A 26,140-nucleotide genomic window follows, 5' to 3' on the forward strand; every position below is an offset into this window, starting at 1 on the left:
AGATTCAACTAGAATCCAGTGAATTGTGCTCAGTTCTCTTTACTTCCTACAACCGAGTACATGGGTCACAGGGTGGAGGGTGCAACAGGACATGAAACATGCCCCTCGGTGCCCCCAACACACCCCTGCACACAGGATGGTGGTGTCTGCAGCATCACAGGTCATGCAGGGCACAGGGAAGGGGAGGTTCACACACACATAGACGCCCACAGCGGGTACCAGACAGAGAACACCCCTGAATATACACAGCTGTACACAGGGAACCCCCAGGTCCCCAACCCAACCCTCTCCCCTGTCTTGCCGTCCCCCAGGCAGGAGGAACTGTATTGCTTTGAGAGAGCCACCCTGGGGGCCGCTCTGCCAGGCACCCTCCCCTCCCCTCCCCCCCCACCCCCATTTTGGCACATCTGCAAGACACACGGCAGCGAGAGTAGGCACCCTCCCTCCCAGGTTTCTGTGGCTTGGAGTTGAGGAAGGGGGTAGGAGACTTTGTCTTCCATCTTTCCCCTAGCCCTTCCCAAACCCCTAGCGAACCCACTCCAGCCAGAACCCACCCCCACCCCCAAAACACACACATACAAAGCTGAGCTATCCAGGAATACAGGGGAACAAGGAGATTGTCCGGGACAGGAGTGGAGGCAGTCGGGGGAGAAAGGACTGGAAGCAGAGACCCCACCCTGGTGTGGGGGTAAGACTGGCACAACAGCTACTTTAGTGCAATTGGAGAGGGTGCCCAGAGTGAGGGATGGAGATGGGAGGGGAAGGCTCTCCCCGATTTCCCTGGGGGCAAAGCCAGGCTCCCCAGGGAAAGGGCCTAGCAGGAGTAAGTGAGGGCCAAGGGCAGATGCTCTCGTCACCCGCCACCCTCTGCCCTCCCAAATGCAGTGACAGTGTCCCCCTCACACCCAAGTGGGCAACAGCAGCCTCGGAGTCAGTACCTTCAAGTAATTCATAGAGCAGACCCTCCCCACCCCAGCTTCCTCCCATCTCTGGGATTTGGTCGCTTCTCTAGGGTTGGGTCGGGAGGAGGGAGTCCCCAAGTCAGGCCCTTCCCTCTCCACCTCCCTCTTCCCAGATCACTGGGCTTGGTCCTCAAAGATTCCTTGCCTCCGCCCTTGGCCAACCTGGGTCAAGGCCACGGAGGGCTGGAGCCACCACGATTAGAGGGGAAGGGGCTGCTTTGCTCCTTATCCCTCCTTCTTAAAAGGTAGGGTTCAAACTAGGCGGGATGGGGCCCCATACTGGTTTGCCCCAGGAGGAGGGCTTCTGGGCTAGGGTCTGTAAGGCTATTTTCCTTTGCGGTGGGAAGGGGAGGTGGGGATGAACACGGGGTGTGGGGAGAGGGGGAGAAACGGTGGAGAGGGAAGGAGGAAGGGGCCTCCCTGCTGGAGCGTAGTCACTGGAGTCATTCAGACGAAGAAACACTCATGTGCACAAGATACAGAGTGTGCCTGTTCCCAGCCCCTCCAGCCAGGCCCCAGCCTCACCTCTCAGGGTCCCTTCCAAGACCCGAGAGGTTTGGGGGATACAGCTGTAGAACCGTTCACTCTGGCCCCACGCCCCCCACCCCACCCCCAGCCCCTTCTCCCCTTCTAAGGTCCAGGGAGTAAGAAGGTGCTCGGGTGGGCAGACAGCGGTGGAAACAGTATTGAGTTTTCCTTTGGTTACATATTGAAGGCAAAGGTGAGCTGGACTTACAGTCAAAACGGATAGGGATGAGGAAGGAAGAGGGGCCATGCCGGGGTTGGAGAGGGAGGTAGACCCTCCTCAGCCCCTCCACCCCAAGGAACACATGTCTAAGTGGGGTGGCAGTCCCTCAGTCTCATCTCTCCCACCCCCCACAGCACCAAACAGAAGGAGAAGCCCCCTCCCCCAGGGGCTGCTCCCCACCCCAACCTGGGCTGTACATTCAGTGGTTTTCAGCAGTCCTATGGCTCAGGGGGCCACAGTGGGGGAGGTGGCCCATCAGTCTCAGTTGGACAGTGGCAGTGACCCGGGTTTGTTGGCCCATCCTGGGACCCACAGTTTGTGCCATTTGTTTTTCTGAAGGATAGTACACAACCCTACCAAAGCCACCGCCCAATCAGAAACATCTCCCCAAAATCAGAAACTAAAAACTGGCTCTTATCTCGCCCTCTGATTCACACACCTGTTTCCCTGTCTCCTATGTAGCCCTCGCTCTGTCTCCTTTGCTGGGACCTGGGGCTGCTCCCAGGGTCCTCACTTAAAATAGGCCTTTTCTCAAAAGTGCTTATTACTTGAAGCAAGTGCTTTAGAGCTGCGGTGGGGAGAGGGGGAGGGGAGAGGGAGGGCAAAGGGAAGGAGGTGTTTCCTCCCCACCCTACCCCCTTAAGATTGGGGGGCATTCTGCCTGTTTTACTTCTCCACACCCGTTTAAGTCAAAGAGGTTTAAAAAAAAAAATCTTAACATTAAAATAAATATGCAGTCGCCATGAGAATGGTCAAAACGCTTCAAAAAACACTAGGGGCTGGGGAGCCCAGGGTGGGGTGTGGGATTTCCTTTGGCATAAGGAGAGGAGGCTGCTCATCCTCCACGCCTCCTCATAGCCACATGAGGAGAGGCAGAGGACTCCCCACAACCTGCCCCAGCACTGCTGACCGTGTGCTGAAGGGGCAGCAGGGGGACAGGCAGCCACCAGAAATCTCATCTAGCAAAACAATGGGGCTCCTGACAAATACTCAGAATCTTCCTGTCATCGCCAAACATTGATAAAGGAGAACACGACTGATACCCCAAGAGTCTTCTCTGGAGAATCCATCTCTCTGCTCCCCCTGCCCCCCACCCCCCGTCACCTAATTCCCAGCACCAAAATGAGAGGGAGGGGGTGGAATGGGAAGATTTCAGGAGAGACAGTTAAAGTTAGGGGCAAGCTTTGCAGAACCAGCGGGGGGGGGGGGGGGGCTGCAGCCCTTAAGAGAGGTCACATTGATTGTCGTATAGGGGAGGGCAGGGTATGAAGGGAGGTGGGCAAGAGGGGCATCGCAAGGCCCTTTGGCTTTGAAAACAAAAATAAAAACTAAAAGCTGCACAATCCTTCTTACCAATAATGGTCATTCGGAAGCTTTGAAATGGTTTAGGAACTGAGGGTTAGGGGAAGCAAGACACAGACAGAGGGGATAAAAAGAGACCATGACAAAAAAAAGCCAAAAAACAACAACAACAAAAAACCAAAAAGGACTTGGACAAACACCCCAGGCTTCAGGGAACCAGCATGAGGTATGGTTAAGGGTATCTGTTAGCGAGGCAGGGGTCCCTGGGATACCCCCTCCCCCCTCAGCCCACCCTTGGCAAGGGTGGCAAGACTTGCAGGAAAAACAACTGAAAAGTGGGTGAGGTTGTGAACAAAGCAAGCGTGAGGGGGCGTAGGAGGGGAGGAGACTGAGGAATCCCCCGGAGGAGACCCTGTACTGTGTAAACAAAGCCTGTCCAGTTCTCAGGGGACAATACTGATGGCAGCCAAACTGGGCAAGGATGCACTGTGGGGGTGGAGGGGGCATGACCTCTATTCAAGTTCTGTGTCTTGGCCCCTGGCTGAGGTATTGAGTGTGAGGAAGGGAACACTGGGCTATGGGAGCGGGTCCAACTGTCCAGGAGGCTTAGCTGGGAGATGGATGGACAGGGCGTTTGAAGGGACCAGGGCCAAATTCAATGCTACATTTAGAGAGAAAACTGCCCCCTCCTCACTCTGGCCCAGTTTGGCTTTTGGGGTGCGACTTTTAGGAATCTTCTCAGTGCAGCCCCTAGCTCAATCCCATGTCTCCCCGCTGCTGGGAGGGCAGGGACCAAGCCTCAGTGTGTATTCGTCACTCCCTAGATCAGAGCTTCATCCTCACACCAGAGGGGAAGCCTGGGTCCCGAGTAGCCACGGTCCCTAGTCTGCCCTGCCCCTCCCACCATCTTTGGCTTCAGATCAGGAGTGACTGGGGGCGGTGGGTACTCTTGGACATAACGGAAGGTGGGGGTACAGAGGAACCATGGGTTTGGAGGGCACAGGAGGAAGAATATTGTCCTTCCCTCCCCACACATGCAAACACATGCCTGAAACACACAGGACATTCTAGGGCTGTGGTCTTGAAATGGGCAGGAAATTAATTTGTTTCTTCCCCTAAAGGATAAAATGCTTACTTAAAAATTCATGACAAGCCTCAAAGTTAAGGGAGAGGGGAGCCAGGGAGGGAATGGCCACAGGCTCTGCCCTCCCAAAAGAAGTTAAAAGAAAGAAGCAAGGTTAAAGTGCGTGGTTAGGGGACCAGGCCAGGAGTGGAAGGGAATCAGGGAGGAGCAGGCTGTGGGGGCAGAACCAGCCCTTGATTTGCATATGAGGAGCCAGGGGAGAGTGCAGGATTGGGGCCCAGGTACAGTAGTTGCTGCTTCAAGTGTTTTGCATTTGAACTTTAGGGGTGATGGGGTACAGAAGTGGGGGAAAAGCTCCAGGCCCCAGTGCTAAATACCCTCCCCCCTCATCCACTAGCTGCCCCTGAAGGGGGAGGGGGACACCCCCAGAGTGCTCACACAGTACCAGAAATTAAGGCTTCTCACTGCTGCGGGGATGGAGGGGCCAGCCGAGCAGGGAGGCAGTGATGGGTATGGAAGAAGAGGAGGGATCTGCCTGGCAGTAGGGGCATGGGCGGGGGAACACAAAGAGGAGAAACAGAGGAAAGGGTGGGGGGAGTTGGCAGCAGAAAGAGGGAACTGAGAGATGGGGTAAAAGAGAGGGTAGCCAGGCATTTAGCAATCATTTGGGGACACTTGGCAGAAGGGGTTGCCCTGGGGGTGCCAAGGGCCTGGGGTGCTCCCTGTTGGTCCCAGACCCTTGCCAGGCCAGGATGGTGTGGCAAAGGGGTGAGCAGCTGCTCCCCAGTGCATTTTTCCCCCCTCTGTCCCCCCCCACCCAGTCGTGTTCTCCTTTAAAGTGCCCTAAATGTATAGACTTTTTCTAAATAAATAGAATAAGATATCAAGCCACCGGCAGGGGGAGGGACACTGATGGGGGGCTACTCCGAATAGCAGCCGTCTAACCCAATGGCGCCGTGCCGCTCCTGACTGTAGGGGCAGGAGGCCCCATGGGGCAGGGCGCCGCAGCCACCCACCGTCTTGGCTGCTGCGATGCCGCAGTTCTTGAGCAGGCTGAAGCTGAAAGGACTGACGGCGTCCTTGGGTGGGAAAGGCTTCATGGTGGAGAGGATCAAGGCCAGGCAGTCTGCCACATCTTTGTTGGGGGCGCAGGCCAGCGCTGGGGTGTGACCTGCAGGGTGGAGGGGGAAAATTGAGGCACAGGGTCCTGTACCCCCGGGGCCCCATCCACCCCCTGCCAGGCCCTGAGCTCTCATCTGTGGAGGGTAGCCAAGGTGGGCAAGAGCCCAGCACAATCAGAATTCAAGGGCTACGAGGGTCCAGGGGCACCGACAGGCAGACTGTCAAAGCGTGGGGTAAAGGGTGGAGTGCGGGGGACAGAAGTCTGGGAGGCTGAGGTGTGTGGAAGGTCTTCCTGAGGACCCTGCTGGCTCCACCTAGTTCCGTCAGATTCCCCTCAGAAATGCTAGCGTATTGGTATTGGGTCCCTGCTCTGAAGAGTTCCCCTGGGAAAAAAACCCAGTTTATAGCAAAGTTAAGAAGTCACCTCCTGGAGAATGTCCCTGACCCCAAACCCAGGAGAGGCGGGGGGCTCTGGACCCCACCCACCTTCTTCATCCACAGCCAGCACTGTGGCCCCACGACTTAGCAGGGCCTGCACCACAGAAGCTAGACCATTCCGGGCAGCAATGTGGAGTGGCCTTGGAAGAAAGGAAAAAAAGAACGAGAAATCAGTGAGATCCAAGCTGCCTTTTCACACCCAGCCAGAGTAGCAAGACTGCTGAACAGATACTGTCAGCTCTAGAGAGCCCCCAGAATGCATGTGGCTCTTTCTTACCCATCTGCCTCCCCTAGCCAGGCTCCCCCTTCCCCGGCAACTCACATTTGCAGCGCACTGTTGGTAGCATTGATAAGGCCAAGGTCTTGGGTTTCTGCCAGGATCATGAGGGCACATTTCTCATGGCCCTGAGGAAGAACAGAGATGGAGTGGAGGCAGACAGGCTATAGAGCAGGAGTTGGGAAGGGTTCAGGGGACAAAAAGCTATACAGGCTGGACAATCCTGATTGCCACTCCAGTCCTCTCTCCAACTGGGCAGACCCACCCCCTTCATCAAGCCCACCCCCTTACGTGGCCCTCACCACCACCAATCCAGGCCACACCTTGCTACAAGCCAAGTGGAGGGCAGTGTTCTTGTTCTCATCCAGCACAGTAAGGTCTGCCTTCCCTCGATACAGCAGAAATTCTGCAAGAGAAAGGGGGCAAAGGAGTGATGCCTTCCCTCCAGAGCAGCAGCCCTCATGGCTCCCGGCCCTCCCATCTGCATATACTTTGCATCCCATCTGCAGAGGAGGGAAATAACCAAATACATGACTCCTGTTTCCTGAGCCCCACAGGCAGGGCTGCCCCATCTCGCAGAAACCCAAGGGGGAGCTCCTCCCTTCCACACGTGGCCCCTACACACCCACAGCAGCGGTCTGGCCGTTCTCGGCCGCCGTCATGAGCGCAGTGCGGCCAGTGTGGTCAGTGGCGTTCACCTCGGCTTGATGCTGCAGTAGCATCCGGAGCCCAGATACATTGTCCGCGAAGGCAGCGGCGTGAAGAGGGGTCCTGCAGTGTGGGGGTCAGGGCAGAATGAGAACAGAGGGCTCATTCGCCTGAGCAGAAAAAGGAGGCCTGAGGTGACCGGGGCTTCTCCCTAAGCCTTGTACCACTCACCGTCCTTTGGCATCTCGGCTGTTCACAATCTTGGCACCCAGAGCTCCCAGCAGCATCTCTGTGGTGCTGTCCTGGTTATTAATTCTGGGGGGGAAAGGAAGGGTCAACAGGAAGGACAAGAAAAATGGAATGCCTGTCCTAAGCCCAGGTCACAGAACCTCAAGTGGGGCTAAGGCACAGGAAGGGACTTACACTGCACAGTGCAAAGGAGTGAAGGGGTTTCCCTCCAGGTATGAAAACGGGCTGTGTTCAAGTAACAACTCCAGACAATCTTCATGTCCTGAGCAGGAGAAAGGAAGAGCCGTGGGGGTGGAGAGAGATGACAACAAGGTTCCCAACATCTGTCCTGTGCCATCTCTGGACACTCCATTCCACTTCCAGATCAAGATTAACCCACGTCCCTCCCTCAATCCACGGGTCTGTGGTCTCTGTTCTGGTCTGTCCTCCCCCATATCGCACCCCTGTTCTTATGCTGCCAGGGCCCCAGGCCCGCACCAGTGTAGGAGGCCCAGTGCATGGGCGAGTATCCACTGTAGTCCACGCCAGCATCCAGGGGGTCTGTGGAAAGGGCGGCCTGCAACAGCGTCCGCAGCACTGCAGTGTGGCCGCAGGCTGAGGCCAGATGGATGGGGGTGCGGCCCTTGAAGTCTCGGCACAGCACAAATGCATCGTGGTCCAGCAGGGCAGCCAGGCAGTCCTCACAGCCAGTCACTGCCTGTGGATGACATGATGGTGTGAGGGAGGGTGAAGGGCCACTCCCTTTCAAACAGCCAGTCACTGGAGCTGGCCCAGGCATAAGAACCACTTCCAAGGCTCCGATCGTTATTTTCACAGCAACCACTCTAAATGTTAGGACTCCTTCCTTCCTCCATTCTCTCTATGCCAACAGACGACCAGAATGGCAAGAGTGAATTCAGGCACTCTGGAGTAGTAGGGGGACAAATTGCAAGGTAACTGCAATTGACTAAGGGATCAAAGAGTCCCCTGGGATGAAGAGGAGACGGCTTTGGGACAGGTGATCACGGAGAAGGACTGGGACAGTGGCATCATTATCTAGTGGGCCAGGACCAGAGTCTGGGTATCCTGGAGCAGAGTGTGAGTAGTGAGCATGTGGCTGTATGAGATTACAAAGCAAGGGAATCAGAGAGATCAGCTACATATGTCAGGTACTCATCCTGGAGCAAATGTAGTAAGACCCAATAAGACCCTGGGCACAAAATCCTGGCCCACCTGCTAGGCAATCTGCTGTCCTACTTCTGATGGGTCCTGTGCTCCCATGTCCAGGCCTGTCTGTGAGCAGCCCCACCCAGGAGGTCACTCACCCCACGGTGGAGGGCGGTGCGGCCCCGGAGGTCAGCAGCATCAGCTGTGGATCCTTTCTCTAGCAGCAGATGGACACAATCCACGTGGCCATTCATGATGGCCAGCATCAGTGGGGTTCTACAGAGGGGGTGGGAGACAGATGAGGGCCAGCAGAGACAGGAAAACCCGCATCCTACCCCTGGCCCACACTCACTGTCCATAGGCATCCATGACATCAGTGATGTCGGCGCGTTCCCCACTGTCGATCAGCAAGTGCAGGGAGTCAGTGTGGCCAGAGGCAGCTAAGAGAAAAGGCCTGTGTCAGGGCATGGTCAAGGGGAAGGAGGCAGCCAGGTCAAGCATTAAGGACTCCAGGGTGGAGATCATAGAAGGACCTAGGGCAGGCTGAAGTCTTGGGGGATAGGAAGCCACGAATCAGGACTTGAAGTTCTCCTCACCCTGCTCCACTCCCAACCCCAATCCCATTCGGGAGGGATCTGGGACCAGTCTCCAAGGCCTGGTGTGGCAAGGGGAGGTACCAGCAGCCTTAAGGGGGTACTAACCAGCAGCGTGCAGGGGTGTCCACTTGCGTTTGCGCTCCTTGATGAGAGCAGAGGCGCCGTGGGCCGTAAGCACCTCCACACACTCAGTAGAGCCTCGCTCAGTGGCCAGGAAGAGCGCGGTCCGGCCCTTGTGGTCCCTTACATCCAGATTCACCAGCGTCTCAGCCAGTGTCTTCAGGGCTTCACAGTGACCGTTGTAGGCCTGGAGGGGAGCAGGCAACCAATGGAAACAGCTTGGGACACTGCCCTCACTCTGCTCTTGGGCCCCCTGGGGAAACTCCAGGCAGCAGTCCTCCCCATGAGCTCCCTGGGTCCCTCAGACTCTTCACCTACACTACACCCAACCCTGGGCACTGCCTGCCTGCCACGTCCCCCCAAGAAAGCAGAAGCCAGGATAGATTCACAAAGGCTTGCACCTGTGTGTGGACCAAAGGGCAGGCAGGGACAAGGAAGGCAAGAGGAAAAGACCTGGGACTCACAGCTAAGTGCAAAGGGCTAACTGGAATGGTGCTCTCCACATCCTCCAGGCAGTTAAAGGACATTTCTAAGAGCTGCAACGGACAGAAGAGTAGGTGCTGAGGTTCTCAAACTCCCAAAATGTTATCCCCTGTCCCCTACCCACAGTAATGCCCTACACCCCTGGACCTAGAGACCATATCTGAGTCAACCACCCCTCGGTTTCAGAATTCACAGACACAAAGGTGACTATGAGCCCTGCCCCTGCTTCCTCTCCTCCAGGCCAGATCCCACACGTACCAGTTCGAGGTTCTGTCTGTTGCCGTAGGCGGCTGCATAGTGCACAGCTGTGTAGCCCTGCCTGTCCCGCAGGGAGGGGTCTGCACCGTTATCCAGTAAGAACTCCAGACAGCTGGGGGGCAGGGGTAGACTGTGAGGCAGGGACAGGCCCAGCTGGTGAGGGCCCAGGTGCGGGCAAAGCAGAGGAGAGGTGCAAGGGAGCTCCTCCAGGCCTAGCTGGCCAACACCCATCCGCTGCTCTAGGAAGGCTAACTCCTGCCTGTTCGACCCTTCCACTTGAGACCCACCACTTCCTTCACATCAGCTCTGAACTACTCTGGCTCCAATGCCTTTCTTTATCCTTGGAACGCTCTCCTAGAGAACCTAGAGCATAATTATGTTATCAACCTGCCAATCGACACTTCCCCGTACCTCCAGACATGCTGACCCCTTGCCTTGAATGCCTTCTCCTTCCAGCCCATCTGAAGAAGAAGTCCTACTCATTCAAACTCGATCCCAGCATCCTCTCCTCTGTGAGGCCTTCCCTAACCTTCCCAGTGAGGTGCCTCTTCCTCTGTACTCCCTTGGTACCCTTCTCATAGCGTAGTACGACTAGCAGTAATAATAATCTAGTATTTAGCACTTACTATGTGTCAAGCACTATTCTAAGCACTTCATGTGTATGAAATCATTTAATCCTCATAATGATCCCACAAGGCAGCTACTACTCTTATTCCTTATGATGGTTAAGGAAACAGAGGCACAGAGAGGTTAAGTTGTCAAAGCTTGGATTTTCTTGGATTGTAAGTATCTTTTTTTAAAAAAAAAGTTTTATTTCACAACACTTTTAGATTTATAGACAAACTGTGAACATAGGACCCAGTCCCCATTTACTCTGCATCATCTTCTCTATCATTAACATTCTACATTAGAAAGCGTAAGTGCCCTTTCATTTATCTTTCCCAACAGATCATTAGCTTTCAAAGGCAGAAATTTGGGGTAATTTGTCTTTTATCCTTAGCATCTAGCACAGTACTTGGTACCTAATAAGTAAATCCTCACTTAAATCTTGTGTAATAAATAAAAGGCTTTGTGCGTTAAGTTTTTCTGATTGTCTCAAGAAGACCATCCGTTCCCTGAGGGAAGGAACTGTGTCTCATACTTTTGTTTTCACCCACAATGCTTAGTCCAGGATTAAGCTCAGATCGCTCCCAACACACTGCTGGCTGGCCAACAGCAAGCAGCAGAAATGAGGTGGCAGGACAGGGAGTGGATGGGAGAATCACGGGACCAGAGCTGGCACTGCTGGGAAAGTACATCCCAGGGGTCTTCTCGGCTACTCACAAGAAGGCCTCCTTCCTGCGGGACTCCTTCAGTGGCTCGTCCTCTTCAGCATCGTGGCTGGACGATGAGTGGGGTTCCGCTCTGGAGGACAGAGAGTGAAGTCAGGGGAGGCTCACGGAGGTGAACAGGGCTGAGAAGGCCAAAGTGAGAGTCTCACCTCCTGTAGGTGTCAGAGGCGGCAGCGTAGTGGAGGGGAGAACAGCCTTTACAGTCGGCCTCGTTGACACCCGCCCCAGCAGTCACCAGTGTGACTGCACACTGGTAGCTGCCATTGGCGGCTGCATAGTGCAGTGGGGTCCTGAGGAGAAAAGAATGAATAAAAGAATCAAGGGCAGACCCAAATGCAACCACACGAGCAGCCTAAAGCTGCTCTGCAATACTCTTCTCACTTAGTCTCCAAGTTGCTACCACTCCCTCCACCATTTATCTCTCTTTTAGGACACTCCCCGTGCCTACTGCTGCATATCGACACACCTTCCAAATTTGTCTCTCCTCCTCAAGTCAGCTCCACTGCTCAACAGCAAATTAAGACATTCAACATTCCTAAAAGGAAGGAGGATGAGGGTTAAGAGAACGAGAGCCTCAAAGAGGAGCCACAGGCACAGGGAGGGGCTAAGGAAGGATGGCACTGGACAGCCCTTTCTGCTGTGATTGCTCTCACTGTGACAGGCAGAGAGACCTGGGCAGCAGAGAAGGGTCCAGACCCTTGCCCAGATCTCTTCTCAGCACCTGGAAGTGAGAGAACGTACCCTCCAGAAGCAGCAGCATGAAGACAGGTGCGGCCAAGGTTGTCAGGCGTATTGATGTCAAACCCAGCTGAAAGCACATGCTCGTTGCTGAGTGAAGATACAATGCTGTACAGCTGACCTGCAGGGCCAGAACAACACAGATCCCATCTGAGGGCACTGAAAAGAGTGGGAAAAGGCCTCTACTCACCCACCCGTACCCAACTCCCCAACCAGTCAGCACATACCTGAGGAAAGAAGCTTACGACAACAGTCAGAGAATCCAAAGAGAACAGCTAAATGCAGAGGGAACATGTCGTGAATGCCGCGCCTGGAGAGAAGTTGAGGGACTCAGTCCTTAAGTCAAGGAGGGACCAGTTACAGACTTCTTTTCTGTGGCCCCCACCAGCCTAGGAGACAGTGAGGTTCCACAAGCTTCCCTTTTGCAAGCTTCTTTGTGCCTCCACGTTTGATGTGAGCAGACACTACAGATCTAAGGGGCCCTGACTCACCGGGCGGTATCCGCGCCATTGGTCATGAGGGTGCTGATGAGTAGCTCGTGTCCGTAGCGAGCAGCCACGTGCAGTGGCGTGTTCCCAAATTTGTCAGCACAATCAATCTCGCTGCCTGTGAGGGGATGCACACACACAAACTCAGGCAGACCTGAGGCTCCAGACCACTCATACCAGTCAGCTGCCACACAAGTGCTCGTTATGTGCCACATCCCAAGCTAAGCATTCCACATGTGTTATCTTGTCTGTAAGCCTCAGGGGATGGGGCATGCAGACCTGGGCCATTTCTACAGGTGCCTTGCTCAGAGCTCTCAGTGCCAATCCTGACTGGAAGATACGGGAGGTAGACTAAGGAAAGAAAAGGGTTTCTAGGGATGAGTTCTCCGGGGGAGGGAGGAGAAGGGAGCACAAAGTCTCCCAAGTCCATACCATTCTGGATGAGGATCTGGGAGCGGGTGAAACGACCATGGATGGCAGCCATGTGCAGAGGACTTTTCCCTTCCTTGCTCTGTGAAAACATGGCAATTTTTTTTTCAGTGCAAAGCACAGGGAATACCCTATTCCCCCCCTTTGAAAGGACACATCTCTGAGGACGGAGTGGTCATATGGACATCTGCTCAGCCCACACTCTCCTGGGTCCCTGACAAGGTCTGATCAACCCAGGAGGCAAGTGGACAATTCCCCAGACTTATGCAGAGGGGAAGATATGGTCAGGACCTCCAGAGCTAGGTTGCAGCCTCATCCCTTCAGGCACCTGGTAATTGACATCAGCCCCGTTATTGACCAACAGCTCCAAGCAGAGAGCGCCATTGGTAGAGACTGCAGCCACATGCAGCGGCGTGAAGCCCTTGTCATTCGGCTGGTTGACATTGGCTCCTGCATTCACCAGCTCAATAGCCACAGCATCCTGGCCCAGGTAGCAGGCGATGTGCAAAGCTGTGTTTCCAAAAGCATTGGGCTCATCGATCTGGATTTTCAGGGGTACAAGTAAAGGGATAGGGAGGTATCAGTTTAAACAAAGTGGAAGCTGACATAGATAACCTAGAAAATCCCAGAATCCCAACAACTGCCTGAGATACCTCGTGTTCCTGACTCGATAGACTGAGGGCACTATTACTTACGGTAAGCATTATTCACCATATCTCACCATATCCTGCCCACCTCCCAAAACCACTCCAACAATCCCAGCACCCTCATGTCTCCATACACAGACTCTGACCTCCAACTCCATGCCCTTAGTGCCCAGCCCCAGTGCTCAGCACCCTGACCTCAGCCCCCATCCGGAGCAGGTACTTCACCACTTCAATCTGGCCACTGGCAGCAGCTGTGTGGAGAAGCCCATAGCCCTTGCGGTCCTTGCAGCTGAGGTCCGCTCCCCGTGCCACCAGCAGTTTCAGGACCTCCAGATGCCCTAGGAAGAGAGAAGAAGCTCTCAAGGGGGTGGAGGGTGAGCTAAGACCCTGGGCGTCTCTCTCCAAAGGCTGCAATCCCCATCCCTACCTTGGGAAATCCTAAATGTCAAATTCCTACTCTTCCCATGAACCCTTTCTCACCTAGAAAAGCTGCCCAGTGCAGAGGCTGCCGCTCCTTTTTATCACAAACATTCAGGCTGGCTCCCTTGTTCAGGAGCAGGTTCACCGTCTGTATCAGAATATGAAACACACCTGTTCATGCTTTCAGTGTACCTAAGGGCAGGTACCTAAGCCAGGTTCATGCTTTCATTGTACCTAAGGGCAGAAGCCTCAGCTCCTGAAAAGGCTGAGGCACCCAAATGTCTTTGTTCTTGAACAGAACAATCTGGAGAACTAGAGGGAACAGAGAAAGCAGAGACTAAGAAGGAGATCCCAGAGAGATTTGGAAGTTTGAGGGAAACTCAAGGGAGTGTTTTCATTTGATTTGGTGGTTCTTCTTTTTTTTTAATGTGTATTTATTTAGTTTGAGAGTGAGAAAAAGAGAGAGAGTGCACATGCACAAGCAGGGGAGGGACACAGAGAGAATCCCAAGCAGGCTCCATGCTGTCAGCGCAGAGCCCAATGTGGCCAGAGCCCATAGTCACAAGCCGTAAGATCATGACCTGAGCTGAAATCAAGGGTTGAATGCTTAACCGACTGAGCCACTTGGGCACCCCATGAGCTGGTGGTTCTTAAATTCTTTTGAATAATCTTCAAAAACATTTTGAAAGACATGGACACTCGCTTCAGAAAAAGGCATGTATGCAAACATTTTCCATGCAACTTCAGAGTTTATCACCCTCTTGAAGACCAAGTCAAGAATTTCAATCTAACCCGACCATTCGTTTGGTGCTTGAGCCCAAGTGTTTATATAGTCATCCAGGCTGCTTTTCCTCAGACCTGATGACCCAGAAGCAGAGGAAGATGAGTGGGAAGGGAAGCAAAGACAAAGGGAAGGCACTAGACCAGGCACAGATTAGAGCGGTCCTCACCTCTAGATGCCCACTATGCACTGCATGATGCAGGGCACTGCGCCCGCTCCTGTCAGCCACATTGAGGCTGCTCAACAGGGGTGCCAGAGCCTCAGCACACTTCGTGGCCCGGTTGGCGGCAGCCACATGCAATGGTGTCTGCCACAGCTTGTCCCGGGCATTCACATCTGCTGAATGTGCCAGCAGCAATCCCAGCACCTTCTGTTAAGGAGCAGGGGATAAGAAAGAAAATACAGGGGGAGCAGGAGGTAAAACAATAGTGGAGGGAAGAATAGGTCAGCCTGGCACATGTGGCCCCATCCCCCCAGCACAGAGTGTCTTCTCATTTTTCCAATATACGTAGCCTCTCAATACCTACTTCCCATCTTCTGGATCTTTCTAGAACTTAAAATTTTCCCTACCTTGCTGAGGAAAAAATACCCCTTCCTTTTCCTCAAGTCACCTGGTATCGCTCCCCAACTCAGACCCTGATCAACCATATAGCTACTACCAAGCAAATCCACAAAAGTAGAGGATGCCAATCCTTCACTATTTCTAGGAAAAATACACACTCCTGCCTTAATGCCCCGAATACCCTCCTTCAGTCCTTCCATAGGCATCAAAATCATTTCCGTTACCTCAGTAAGCGAACAGATACTGGTTCCTCTCCAAAACCCAGGCTAAAATGTCCCTCCTAATCACAACACACCCTATTCCTGTTGGCCTTAGTCCCTCCCCCTGGTGGATGGAGCCAGGGAAGTGACCATCAAACCAAGAGGGAGGTCTCCTTTTCCTCCTGCTCTTCAAGGTAGATGGACCCAATTGATGAGGCAAGTTTGACCCCTGTGCTGTCAACTTTGATGCTGCTTGAGAGGCAGGAAGGCAACACATCACTACCCCCAATCCCTCCATCACAAGGTAAGAAATCTCAGTGCCCAGAGGGGGATCAGACTCCAAGGTGGCCCCCCAGGGAAGGATGAGTCACTCAGGCCTGGCAGCAGGGCCCCCTGCAGTCTGCCAGCCCAGTGTTAAGCTCTCCCCTGACGTCACATCAGCTGGCAACATTCAGCCCCCCCTTACCAGCCAGTTCTAGGGGTAGGAGGGAGGGGCCAAGATCTAGTATCCTGACCTAGGGGTAGATCAGCTTGTAGGGCAGAGAGCTGAGGCTCTCCAATCCTTAACTTCCACCTTTAACCAACTCATCCTCTTTTGGAAGGGTGAAAGGACATAGGATGCCGATACCTCATTTCGGGAAGCAGCAGCACGATGAAGAGGGGTCAGCCACAGTGTGTCCTTAGCATTGACATTAGCACCTACGGGGATATAATTTCCTCTTTTGGTGGGAGGTAGAGAGCAAGTGGGGAAGGAAGCCAGTAATCAGGCCAGGGGATATGGATAGAGATGAAGCCTCTCCCAGACCAAACACCAGAGAACAATTCTTAGATACAAAAAAAAAAAAAAAAAAAAAAAGGCTCTTTCCTTAGGTCCCCTCCCTATGTGCCACACCTTCCAGCTCCCCACTTTCACCTGACATCAGTAGCAACTGGAGGATGGGGACATCGCCTACGTAGGCAGCAGCATGCAATGGGGTCCGCCTCTCTTGGTCCTGGGAAGGCAGAAAAGAGCAGTGGCTGTGACGCTGAACTATCACAGACCCCAGCCCCGGTCTTAGAGCTCCAGGCCTTTCCCCACCTCTTCCCATAGGTTCGACAGCCTCCTAAATCCCAATCCTAAATTAAAACAAGAACCTAGGGAGGGCAGAGTCAGAGTCAGAGAGTCAGGAGTCAAGGGGTCAGGGCCAGGGGGCTGTGAGCAGTCTCCTTCTTCCAGGAGGGGTGGGGGCGCTGCAAACACTGATGGTTCAGGAGAGAACACCGTTTCTGGGCATCTTTAGCTTCACTGGTCTATGCTTCAAGCCTGACCTGTTCTCCATCTCCAAATGTAGAGCAGGCGCCCATCCCAGGGTAGAAAGTGCTGCGGCCTCATCCTAGCCAAGGAGCCACGGAGCCGCCCCACTGTTTGGGAGGGGTCCAGAACACCAGGGCCCAGATTACTGGCTCATCATTCTCCCTGATCCCAACTCACCAGTACATTGATGTTCTCCTTCTGCGAGAGGAGGGAACGCACTTCCTCCACATCTCGGCTAAAGATGGCCTGGACCAGGGGCGGCTGCAGGGAGAACCAGCGTTCAAAGAGCGGGCCGGAGCGGAACTAGGAGTGGGGGGCTGGGGTGGGGGGACACCTGGTTTGATGAGGGGCGTCGCTGGAGGGACTCCGCTCGGGGGTCCTGGCTGCAGGGGACTCCCGCGGTGTGTTGGCCAGTCGCCAGGCCCCCAAGGACACCGGCTTGGTTGAGGGGAGCACGGCGTGGGGCGGGGCGGGAGCCGCGGGAGCCCCGGGCTCGGGCCCAGCCTAGGCCGCACATCCCCGGGCTCGCGTGGCGGCTGCGCCGGGCTCAGGAAGGAGGAAGCGGGCAAGGACAGGAGGGCTGACCTGGTCCGTGATGCTGAGGATCCCCATGGCCCGGCCCGGGCTCCGTCCGCATCGAGCTCCCGGCGGCGGCGGCGGCAGCTCCACCGGGGACACGGGGCGGCCCAGGCGGCGGCTGCGGCGGCGGCTGCGGGGAGAGCGCGGCCCCGCCTACCGGGGGGCGGGCGAGCGGGAGCCCGCAGCGCTCCCTGGCGGCCGTCCTGGGCCGGGCCGCGGGGCTCTTGCCGCGCAGACGGCTCTCGGCTTGGCGCCCTCCGCCCCGCCCTGGCGCCGGGAAAGTCCCCGGCACCCCCGACTTCGCGCTCTGGTTCCCTGGCTCCCCAAGCCGCCGTGGTGTGCTCTCTGCTCCAGTCTGGAGGCCCAGGAGTTTTTCTCACAAGACCCTACCGGCAACCCGAGCCTTGGCCCTGCGGTGCCTCCCACCACAATGCCTCCGCCGGAGCTAACTCCTCCCGTCAGCGATTACATGCCCCCGAACACCCCCCCCCCATAGACTTGGGGGAACAGGGGCGTGGAGATCTGGGGATTATATATGGCAATAGCCCCAGAGAGAAGAAAGACTCGTATCTCTACTGGCAGTGACATGAGTTGGGGAGAGAGGAAGTAGCAAAAGTGCTCAAACTGCCGAGAGAAATCTCAAAACGGACTCTCCAGCTGCAGAAAATCCCCCACAAAGAAGCTGGGACAGCCGGCAGCTGAAGAAGGCCTCCAAAGCCAACAGAAGAAGCACTTTTCGAATTCCCAATTACTCCATTGCCAGGTTAAGGTGGTAGGCCGGCTACACTTTAAAAGGCTCTAAGGCTTCTCCCCAGAAAAGGGTGGGGGTGCTTCCCTTCCTGTATTGGAGAGGCCAGAGAACAGCCAATCAGGCAAGATCTGGATGGAGGTCCTCCCAACCCAGAAAAGGAAAAGAGGAAAGAAAAGTGATGTTGAAAAATTGGTGCCATTTAGAAAAGGTGATCCAGGGTCTTGTCCAGAGCTCAGCAACTCAATATGTTCTAAGAGGGAATACATTTAGGAAGAAGTGTAGCAAGCTGGCCCCCTGTCAAGACAGAGATATAAAAACCCTCCTTTGCTCTCTAACAGTCTATGCCCTTCATTGCCTTTGGTGTCTTGATTCCCAACAGAAAGATACACAAGACATTGATACCAGTGCTTTTTCCTGGAAAGAGAAACTGGGGAACAGGGAATGAGGAATGAGGGGGAAAACTACCTATTACTATACACCTTTAATAATTTAACTTTTTAGGGATGCCTGAGTGTCTCAGTCAGTTGAACCTCAGACTTTAGCCGAGGTCATGATCTCACGGTTAGTGAGTTTGAGCCCCACATGAGTTCCAGCCCCCTATAGGGCTCTGTGCTGACAGCTCCAGCCTGGAGCCTGCTTCAGATTTTGTGTCTCCCTCTCTCTCTGCTCTTCCCCTGCTCACATTCTCTCTCTCTCTCAATAAAGATTTTTAAAAATTTTTTTAATAAAAATAAAGTAGGGGAGCCTGGGTGGCTCAGTTGGTTGAGCGTCCGACTTCAGCTCAAGTCATGATCTCACAGCTCGTGAGTTTGAACCCCATGTCGGGCTCTGTGCTGACAGCTCAGAGCCTGGAGCCTGCTTCAGATTCTGTGTCTCCCTCTCTCTCTGCCCCTAACCCACTTGCATTCTGTCTCTGTCTCTGTCTCTGTCAAAAATAAATAAACATTAAAAAAAATTTTTTTAATAAAATAAATTAACTTTTTAATTATTTATTTTGAGAGAGAGAGAGCACGAGCAAGGGAGGGGCAGAGAGAAAGGGACAGAGAGAATCCCAAGCAGCTTCTGCGCTGTCAGCATAGAGCCTGACGCAGGGCTCAAACTCATGAGCCCTGGGATCATAACCTGAGCCAAAATCAAGAGTTGGACACTTAACTGACTGGGCCATCCAGGTGCCCCTAATTTTTTTAACTTTTACCATATTGAAAATAAAATTTACAATATTACTTAAAACTCACCTCTTCCAGGAAGTATTCCCCAGTTAACAGGTTCTTTCTCTTTTGTTGGGCTTCCTTAACATTTACATATTTAATTTACACTGTAGAAGTCAGGTTTAAACTGCACATCTTTATTGCTCATTTCACCTTTTACCTTTGACATACAAGTGTCCAACATTTCAGAATAGATTTTAAACTCCTTCTTAGCCAAAGCCAACACAGGACTGTATATTGCTTTGGGTTTGTTTGGTTTTCTATGAAAAAAGATTTGAAGCTCTCTAAAGGCAAGGGTATACATTATTCTTTGTAGCTCTAACAGAGCAGGAACAGGCACTTAACATTTTTTTAGAAGTTTATTTATTTATTTTGAGAGAGAGAGTGAGCAGGGAAGTTGCAGAGAGCGAGGGAGAGAGAATCCCAAGCAGACCCTCTGCACTGTCAGCACAGAGCCCTATGCAAGGCTTGATCCCACAGACTGTGAGATCATGACCTGAGCTGAAATCAAGAGTCAGATGCTTAACTGACTGAGCCTCCCAGGCACTCCTAGGCACTTGACCTTTGATGAGGAGGAGAAAGATGAGGCTGAAGCAATAGAAACTGAAAGTAGCTGGAGATCGGATGGGTATGTGTGTTGGGACATATTGACTTGACTATTAGACCCTTCCAGGAAGGGCTAAGCTAGGATATGACCCAGAGGATGAGGAGGAGGGGACTATGTGGCCTCTATTGCCTGAAATAGCTCTTGGTAACCTGAGGAATTGGAGTCAGGGGTTGAGCTGGGGTCACGTGCCTGGTTCTGGCGCGGGAGTAGAGGTGAACAAGGGAGGTTGCCAGCCGGGTTCTCTGAGCAGCTGGAAGGAGGAGGAAGGGCTACAAGAGTTATTTTTAATATTATTCAGAGCAGAGAAAGAGGATTTCCCAGTAGGGAAAAAAAGGGATATGATGTAGGTAACACAGATACGTCCAAATTTCAGGGAGATACAAAAAATCTGAGAGGAGGCCGGAAGTGGTAGCAAAGCCCTTCTATGAAGACAGTCCTGTGATCCAACTACTGAATTCACATTTGGGTAACTCTACGCAGATACCTGCCTGTTTTTAAGCCTCAGTTTTCATTCTTTTAACAAATGCTGATTGAGGACTCAACCATTGTTGAATACATAGTACAGCCCCATACTAACTGGTTTGGAAGTAAAACATAGAGGTGTCTATTTTTGTGGAACTTAGAAGAACATACATATACATATGCAACAACTAGAGAATATAGGATACACGCTATTTTACATGGCATTATGTGTTTGGAGTAATGTTCAGGGATGGGTTCAGTCAAAAGAGGGTCTTCTTAGAGGAGGTGTGTTTTGAGTTAGTACTTGAAGGAAGTTATCAATGTAGAATGACAGGGAAATGGCAGGAAATTGGTTGTTCAAGTACAAAGAATGAACTAGGAAAAGTTTAAATGGCAGTAATTAGCTAATCTAATTAGTAGGGGGACAATAAGCAAATTGACTTGGCAGGCCTATTGTACCTTGGGGATTCTGTGGCAGTTAACTCTAAAAGAATAGTGTTAATGAGGTCACAGTTCAGTCATGTATCCGGGTTAATTTCTGTCTTTTACCAAGCCAGATCCTTTCTCCTCACTCTATGCAGCTGTCTCACATGTGTAAGTCCTTAGTCAGAGGGAGTGGGTCGGGACAAGGAAGCAGGGCTGGAAAGAGTAAATCTGTCCCTGAAGGTCACATGGCCATCTGAAAGTGGCTCCAGATTATCATCTTTGAACTGCAAGGAGACACTGTATCCTGGTGGTGGGGGCAGGGGTGCTGAGGGTAAAAGAAATGTTAGAAGAGAAAAAGAGGCAAGATCATTCACCAGTTTTGGGCTTCATGTATATATAATATAAAATGAAGATTAAAATACCTTCCTTATAAAATGTTAAATGAAAGCCAGGGTTCAAGGGATGGCTCCCGTTCCTTGAGATCCAAATAAAGTGGGCTCAAAATTTAAAGCAACCCAGAGCACCTGACTAGCTCAGTTGGTAGAGCATGTGACTCTTGATTTCAGGTTGTAAGTTTGAGCCTGATATTGGGTACAGAGATTACTTTAAAAAATAAGATCTTAGGGGTGCCTGGGTGGCTCAGTCGGTTAAGCGACCGATTTCGGCTTGGGTCATGTTCTCACGGTTCGTGGGTTCAAGCCCCGCGTCAGGCTCTGTGCTGACAGCTCGGAGCCTGGAGCCTGCTTCAGATTCTGTGTCTCCCTCTCTCTCTGCTTCTCCCCTGTTCATGCTCTGTCTCTCAAAAATAAACGTTAAAAAATAAAAAAATAAAATCTAAAAAAATTTTAAATCAATCAATATCCAGTGGAAGTCCTAAAATTAATGCCAATTAATGCAATTAATGCTCCTTTCAAGAAAGATGAGGGAGATGGAGGAATTATATGTTTCCAGGCCCCTGTTTCTAGGCAAGATGTTTCTCTTCCACACCAATTAGACCCCAAAGGCAACACAGTCTTTAATTACTTTATCCTTCTTCTCCCTTTCACACAAAGTTTTCCTGAATTTGGAAATGTGACCAAAGATTTAGAACAAAAGCAGAGGAAGGGCTTGCAGTGTAATAGCAAAAATATCTCTAAATGCAACAGCAGGCACCACCATTCTTTTTTTTTTTTTTTTTTTTTTTTTTTTTTTTTACTTTGAGAGAGAGAGGGAATCCCAAGCAGGCTCCGCATTGTCAGAGCAGAGCCTGACGTGGAGTTCGACACCAGGATCCATCTCAGGAACCATCTCACCAACGGTGAGATCCTGACCTGAGCGAAATCAAGAGTAGGATGCTTAACGGACTGAGCCACCGAGGTGCTCCAGGCACCACCATTCTTAAAACACCATTCCTCTACTCCACCGTGGGAGAATTTCAATGGCTTTTGTACCTACTTAGATCCACTCTCTTTTTTTAATTTTCCTTTTGTTCTTCCCACTTTTATCAAGAGCATTTCCCCCTACTGTATAGTATATATAGCAGTATAGTGACATTTCTTTGCCTGCGTGCCTACCCATGAAGCCTCATCCTTCATCACGTGCACACTTCCAGACAAAGGCGTTTTTCTCCCCTAAAATTAAGTCTGGTTCTTTCAACCCTGACTTCTTCCTATAAATATTAAAAGAGAAAACTATACAAAGTCTTAGCCCAGGGCTTGGAAGATTAATTTCCTTTCTCAAAGATGTACAGCATAGTACTAGGCACTAGCGGCTACAAAGATGAATAGGACTTCTAACTACGAACAAGGAAGACTATAATAAAGAGATGTTCAGAAGATCAACATATCTGCCATCGACACGCCCACGAAGTCGCTTCTGTGCTTATGTATTATCAGTTCCGTGACCACAGACAGACTCGCCAAGTAGTTTGTCTGACGACCTCGTTCCTCCTGGACATCTCTGCAGCTTCTCAAACACTTATCCCTGCGCCCTTTCTCGCTAGAGGTGTGAAACTACATCTCCCGAAAGGCCGCGTTGTCCCCTTCCTTCCTCCCTCTCCCGGTTCCGAGTCATGGCAACGGCGTGACGTGAGGGTACTGGGAGCTGCGGGAGCAGCGGTCGCGGCTTCAGTTCTAGCCTACCCGGCCGCCCGGGCGGGAGCAGGGGCGAGAGGAGCCGCAGCCCCGGGCAGCTCCTGCGCTCGGGGACCCTGAACCCGCCCGGCGGCCCCTTCCTGCCGCTTTTCCTCCCGAGCGAGGAAGGCGCAGCGGTTGTCAGAGCTGAGAGAATAAGGGAGGGTCGCGCGCATGGCCTCGGCGGGCGCGCGGCGGCTCCCAGCCGGGACGCGCGCGGCGGCCCAGCGCTGCTGCGGCTTCGCGCTCCTCCCAGGCGCGCTCCCGGCTCCGCCCCCCGGCCCTCCGCGACGGCCGCGACCAATGAGGTGAGAGGGAGGTGAGGGCGTCTGCGCGGGTGTAAAGAGGGTCTTGTAGGGCCCCGAATTTGCACCTTGGAGGGTTGCGCTTCTGGGATGCAGGCCTGGCGTCGGGTGGCGCGGCAGCGGTCCACCTAGGAGTCTAATGTAGAACTTTGGGGAAGGTTTTTGCAAGTTATTCGCAAAGGGGAGTCCCCGGGGCGGGTTCCCAATCACTACTTGCCTCTCGCTCGCGCCCTGGCAACACCGGGCTTGGTGAGGCCCCGGAGACTATGATACTATGATACTTTGTGAGAGTCGTAGCTTTTAGCAGTAGCGTAGCCCACGCTTAAAGGCAACTGCGCTTCGCACGCACCCCACTTTTTCCCATCTCCTCTCTCGGCACTGTCCTCAACCGCCCTCGACCTTTCGCACTCGTGACTGCCTGGCCAGGGTGCCTGGCGGGCTGCAGCAGGTGCTGGGGGAAAAACTTGTCTGGACGACCTTCCTCTGGGATGCACCGCACTTCCCCTTCACCTGGGAATGGTTGAGGAACACAAAGAATCATGACGTTGTCTCCCCTTTCCTTTTATCCTTAGATTTCTGATGTCCTGCAGCCTCTTCTTGCCCCGGGCTGCCCAGGTCTTGGTGGCTGAGGCTGGCTTACCTCCCAGGCGTTCCTTCATGGGCTTTGCTGCCCCCTTCACTAACAAGCGAAAAGCTTACTCGGAGCGTAGGATCATGGGGTGAGCATCCTCCCCTGTCCAGCATCCCTCCACATTGCCTTCCCCTCCAAACAAATGATCAAACCTAGGCTAGAATGTAAGGGTAGCAGTAGTGGACAAGATTCATCCCTGGCCGTCCCTCTCCCCAGCTATTATTACTAATCATTTATCCTTCCCTCCCAGCCTTCCAACTTTCATTTCCCCCTTCTTGGTTGCTGGGCATGTCCATTAAGTGAAATGTGACTAGAACTGGGCAATATAAGACAACAGGGTATTATTTCTCTGCTGACCTTTTATTATTTTTTTAACTTAAAAAGTTTTTTTGAGAGAAAGCGAGCGAGCGCGCGAATGGAGGAGAGGCAGAGAGAATCCCAAGCAGGATTCTCTTCCCTGGGCTCGATCTGTACCTAGGGCTACTTTGTTAGAAAGTTATAGAACTAGGATCTGAGTTCTTGTGGGATCACCAGTAAAATGGACAGCCGGTGTTCCCCCTAGATAGTCTTTTTTTTTTTTTTTAATTTTTAAGATTTATTTTGAGAACAGAACAAGCTAGGGAGGGGTAGAGGGGAGAGACAGAATCCCAAGCAGGCTCTGCGTCATCAGTGCAGAGTTTGATGTGGGGCTCGAACCCACAAACTGTGAGATCATGACCTGAACCAAGATCAAGAGTCGGACGATTAGCTTACTGCACCACCCTGGTGCCTCTAGATAGTCCCTCTTAAGATCAAAATAGATAGTAAATGCAATAGCGTTCTGTGAACTACAAAATATAAGGTAACGTTAACATCATGGAAATTTGTTTGCTTTTGGGAAGTCATAAATCCAGGTTTTGGGATCTCTAGTTCCTGATGATGAATAGTTAGTGGGCAAAGGTACTGGGGGGAAGGTACCCAGGGCAGGGAGGAACTTGACCCAGCTGGCAGTTCCTTGGCCTCTCTCTGTGATTCCTTCTCCTAGGTACTCAATGCAGGAGATGTACGAAGTGGTGTCCAATGTCCAGGAGTATCGTGAGTTTGTGCCCTGGTGTAAGAAGTCTTTGGTGGTATCTAGCCGCAAAGGTCACCTGAAGGCCCAGTTAGAGGTTGGGTTTCCACCTATTGTGGAACGTTACACGTCTGCTGTTTCCATGGTCAAACCTCACATGGTCAAGGTGAGGTGCTGGGAGGAGGGATTAATCAGCAAAATTTTTGTGTTCTCTAGCATTTTTACATTTAAGGGCTATTTTGGCCCTCTTTGTAATGATTTTATCTCCATGTGTCAAATACTTCCCTAATAAAACATTCGAAGGAAAGGAAAATATCTTTCATTTCTTTCTTATAGGCTCCTATACCTAGTATAGGTTTTATTCCATTTTAATATTGTTTAACTACCCGACTGTCCTTTTAGGCTGTTTGCACTGATGGCAAGCTCTTCAACCACTTAGAGACCATTTGGCGATTCAGTCCGGGTATTCCTGCCTACCCACGAACTTGCACTGTGGACTTTTCGGTGAGTCAGGAGGCTGTGTAGCATAGGGTTGTGGGAGCAGAGTGGAGGTACAATGATAGTTATTAAGTATAGCTAGCACTTAGCATTTCCTAAGTCAGTGGCACTTTTCCATAGGTCTGAGCTTACATCAAACATACTCTGTGCTCAGTCGTTAAGTAAGGGCTTTTGAAGGGATCTAAGAACTAGAGGGGGAGGGGAAGAAAAGGCACTGAATAGTATCCTTGCATTTGGCCAGGGACTATCCAACATGGTCTTGAATAGTTTCTGACTGTCTCTTACCCATTCCCAGATTTCCTTTGAATTTCGTTCTCTGCTGCACTCCCAGCTGGCCACCATGTTTTTTGATGAGGTTGTCAAACAGAATGTTGCTGCCTTCGAGCGTCGGGCAGCCACCAAGTTTGGTCCAGAAACAGCCATCCCCCGTGAACTGATGTTCCATGAGGTGCACCAGACTTGAGGCAAAGGATTGTTCCTGGCCTCTCCTCTACTCTCCCTCCCAATCCAATTCTCTTATTTATTTCATTTGGCTCCTGATCCAATCTAAGAGAAGAGTCTGTGTTTATAATGTTTTCCTTCTCAATTCCCCAGAAATTGGGCTCTAAGCTGGCTACAAATGCTGGGGCACAAAGGTAGGGGGGTACAGAAAGAAGACATGCCTAGGGGATGGTCAGGCTCATCTTGAGAGCCCCATATGCCTGATGTCTGCAGTCTTCTCATAGTGAATTATATTCAGGACTGTGTGGTTCTTTTTGGACCCTGTCAACATACCTTAGTGTCTGACCAGAGTAAGATAGCAACTATTCTAAGGATTGTATAAACCAAGCTTTTTCCTCTGACAGAGGTACTGGGTGGTCAATAATTGTTGCCCACCTAAGATGCTTCAGGAAATGCCTGAGATCTGGCCCCAGATTGAAATCCATATGATCTCACTTTTAAAAATATTTCCATGCTGCCTGGTTAGTGGAGAGCACGAGGCTGTCTTAACATCAGTGCCACAGGGGCAAGGAGAAAAAAAGCACTGAAGAGAATTGTACTCTTGGGTTGTACCTTATTCTTCTACTTGGCCTGAGTTTTTATAAAATTTCAATAAATTAATTGTGACAGTGTGAATTTGGCCTTTTTATATCGTTTCTTGGGGGAAGAGTGTGGATATAGCATAGTAGAAGAAAGTCATGGCTTCCT

General features: G+C 52.1%; 2 protein-coding genes across 2 annotated transcripts; one reads left to right on the forward strand and one right to left on the reverse strand.

Moving 5' to 3' along the window:
- Positions 1 to 1,648: 1,648 nt before the first annotated feature.
- ANKRD52 (ankyrin repeat domain 52) lies at positions 1,649 to 17,025 on the reverse strand. Its single transcript, XM_047065294.1, has 28 exons — positions 16,909 to 17,025; positions 16,501 to 16,584; positions 15,943 to 16,021; positions 15,658 to 15,728; positions 14,437 to 14,637; positions 13,547 to 13,634; positions 13,262 to 13,404; positions 12,748 to 12,960; positions 12,423 to 12,501; positions 11,994 to 12,108; positions 11,730 to 11,812; positions 11,506 to 11,623; positions 11,231 to 11,299; positions 10,914 to 11,054; positions 10,757 to 10,837; positions 9,434 to 9,545; positions 9,157 to 9,228; positions 8,678 to 8,879; positions 8,329 to 8,416; positions 8,135 to 8,252; positions 7,308 to 7,527; positions 7,005 to 7,092; positions 6,813 to 6,896; positions 6,559 to 6,704; positions 6,257 to 6,339; positions 5,979 to 6,061; positions 5,705 to 5,796; positions 1,649 to 5,267 (listed from the first exon to the last, which is right to left on the reverse strand). Exons 1-28 carry the CDS (start codon positions 16,933 to 16,935, stop codon positions 5,017 to 5,019), a joined length of 3,231 nt encoding a protein of 1,076 aa, XP_046921250.1. The 5' UTR covers positions 16,936 to 17,025; the 3' UTR covers positions 1,649 to 5,016.
- Positions 17,026 to 22,422: 5,397 nt separating this feature from the next.
- COQ10A (coenzyme Q10A) lies at positions 22,423 to 26,064 on the forward strand. The gene is made up of 5 exons (XM_047064911.1): positions 22,423 to 22,775; positions 23,345 to 23,491; positions 24,428 to 24,620; positions 24,857 to 24,958; positions 25,248 to 26,064. Exons 1-5 carry the CDS (start codon positions 22,642 to 22,644, stop codon positions 25,413 to 25,415), a joined length of 744 nt encoding a protein of 247 aa, XP_046920867.1. The 5' UTR covers positions 22,423 to 22,641; the 3' UTR covers positions 25,416 to 26,064.
- The last annotated feature ends 76 nt before the right edge of the window (positions 26,065 to 26,140 follow it).

This window comes from Lynx rufus, unplaced genomic scaffold (assembly GCF_022079265.1).
Source record: "Lynx rufus isolate CCGP_SWC_20201006 ecotype Redwood Valley unplaced genomic scaffold, mLynRuf1.p SCAF_7, whole genome shotgun sequence".
In the NCBI taxonomy this organism is placed as follows: domain Eukaryota; kingdom Metazoa; phylum Chordata; class Mammalia; order Carnivora; family Felidae; genus Lynx; species Lynx rufus.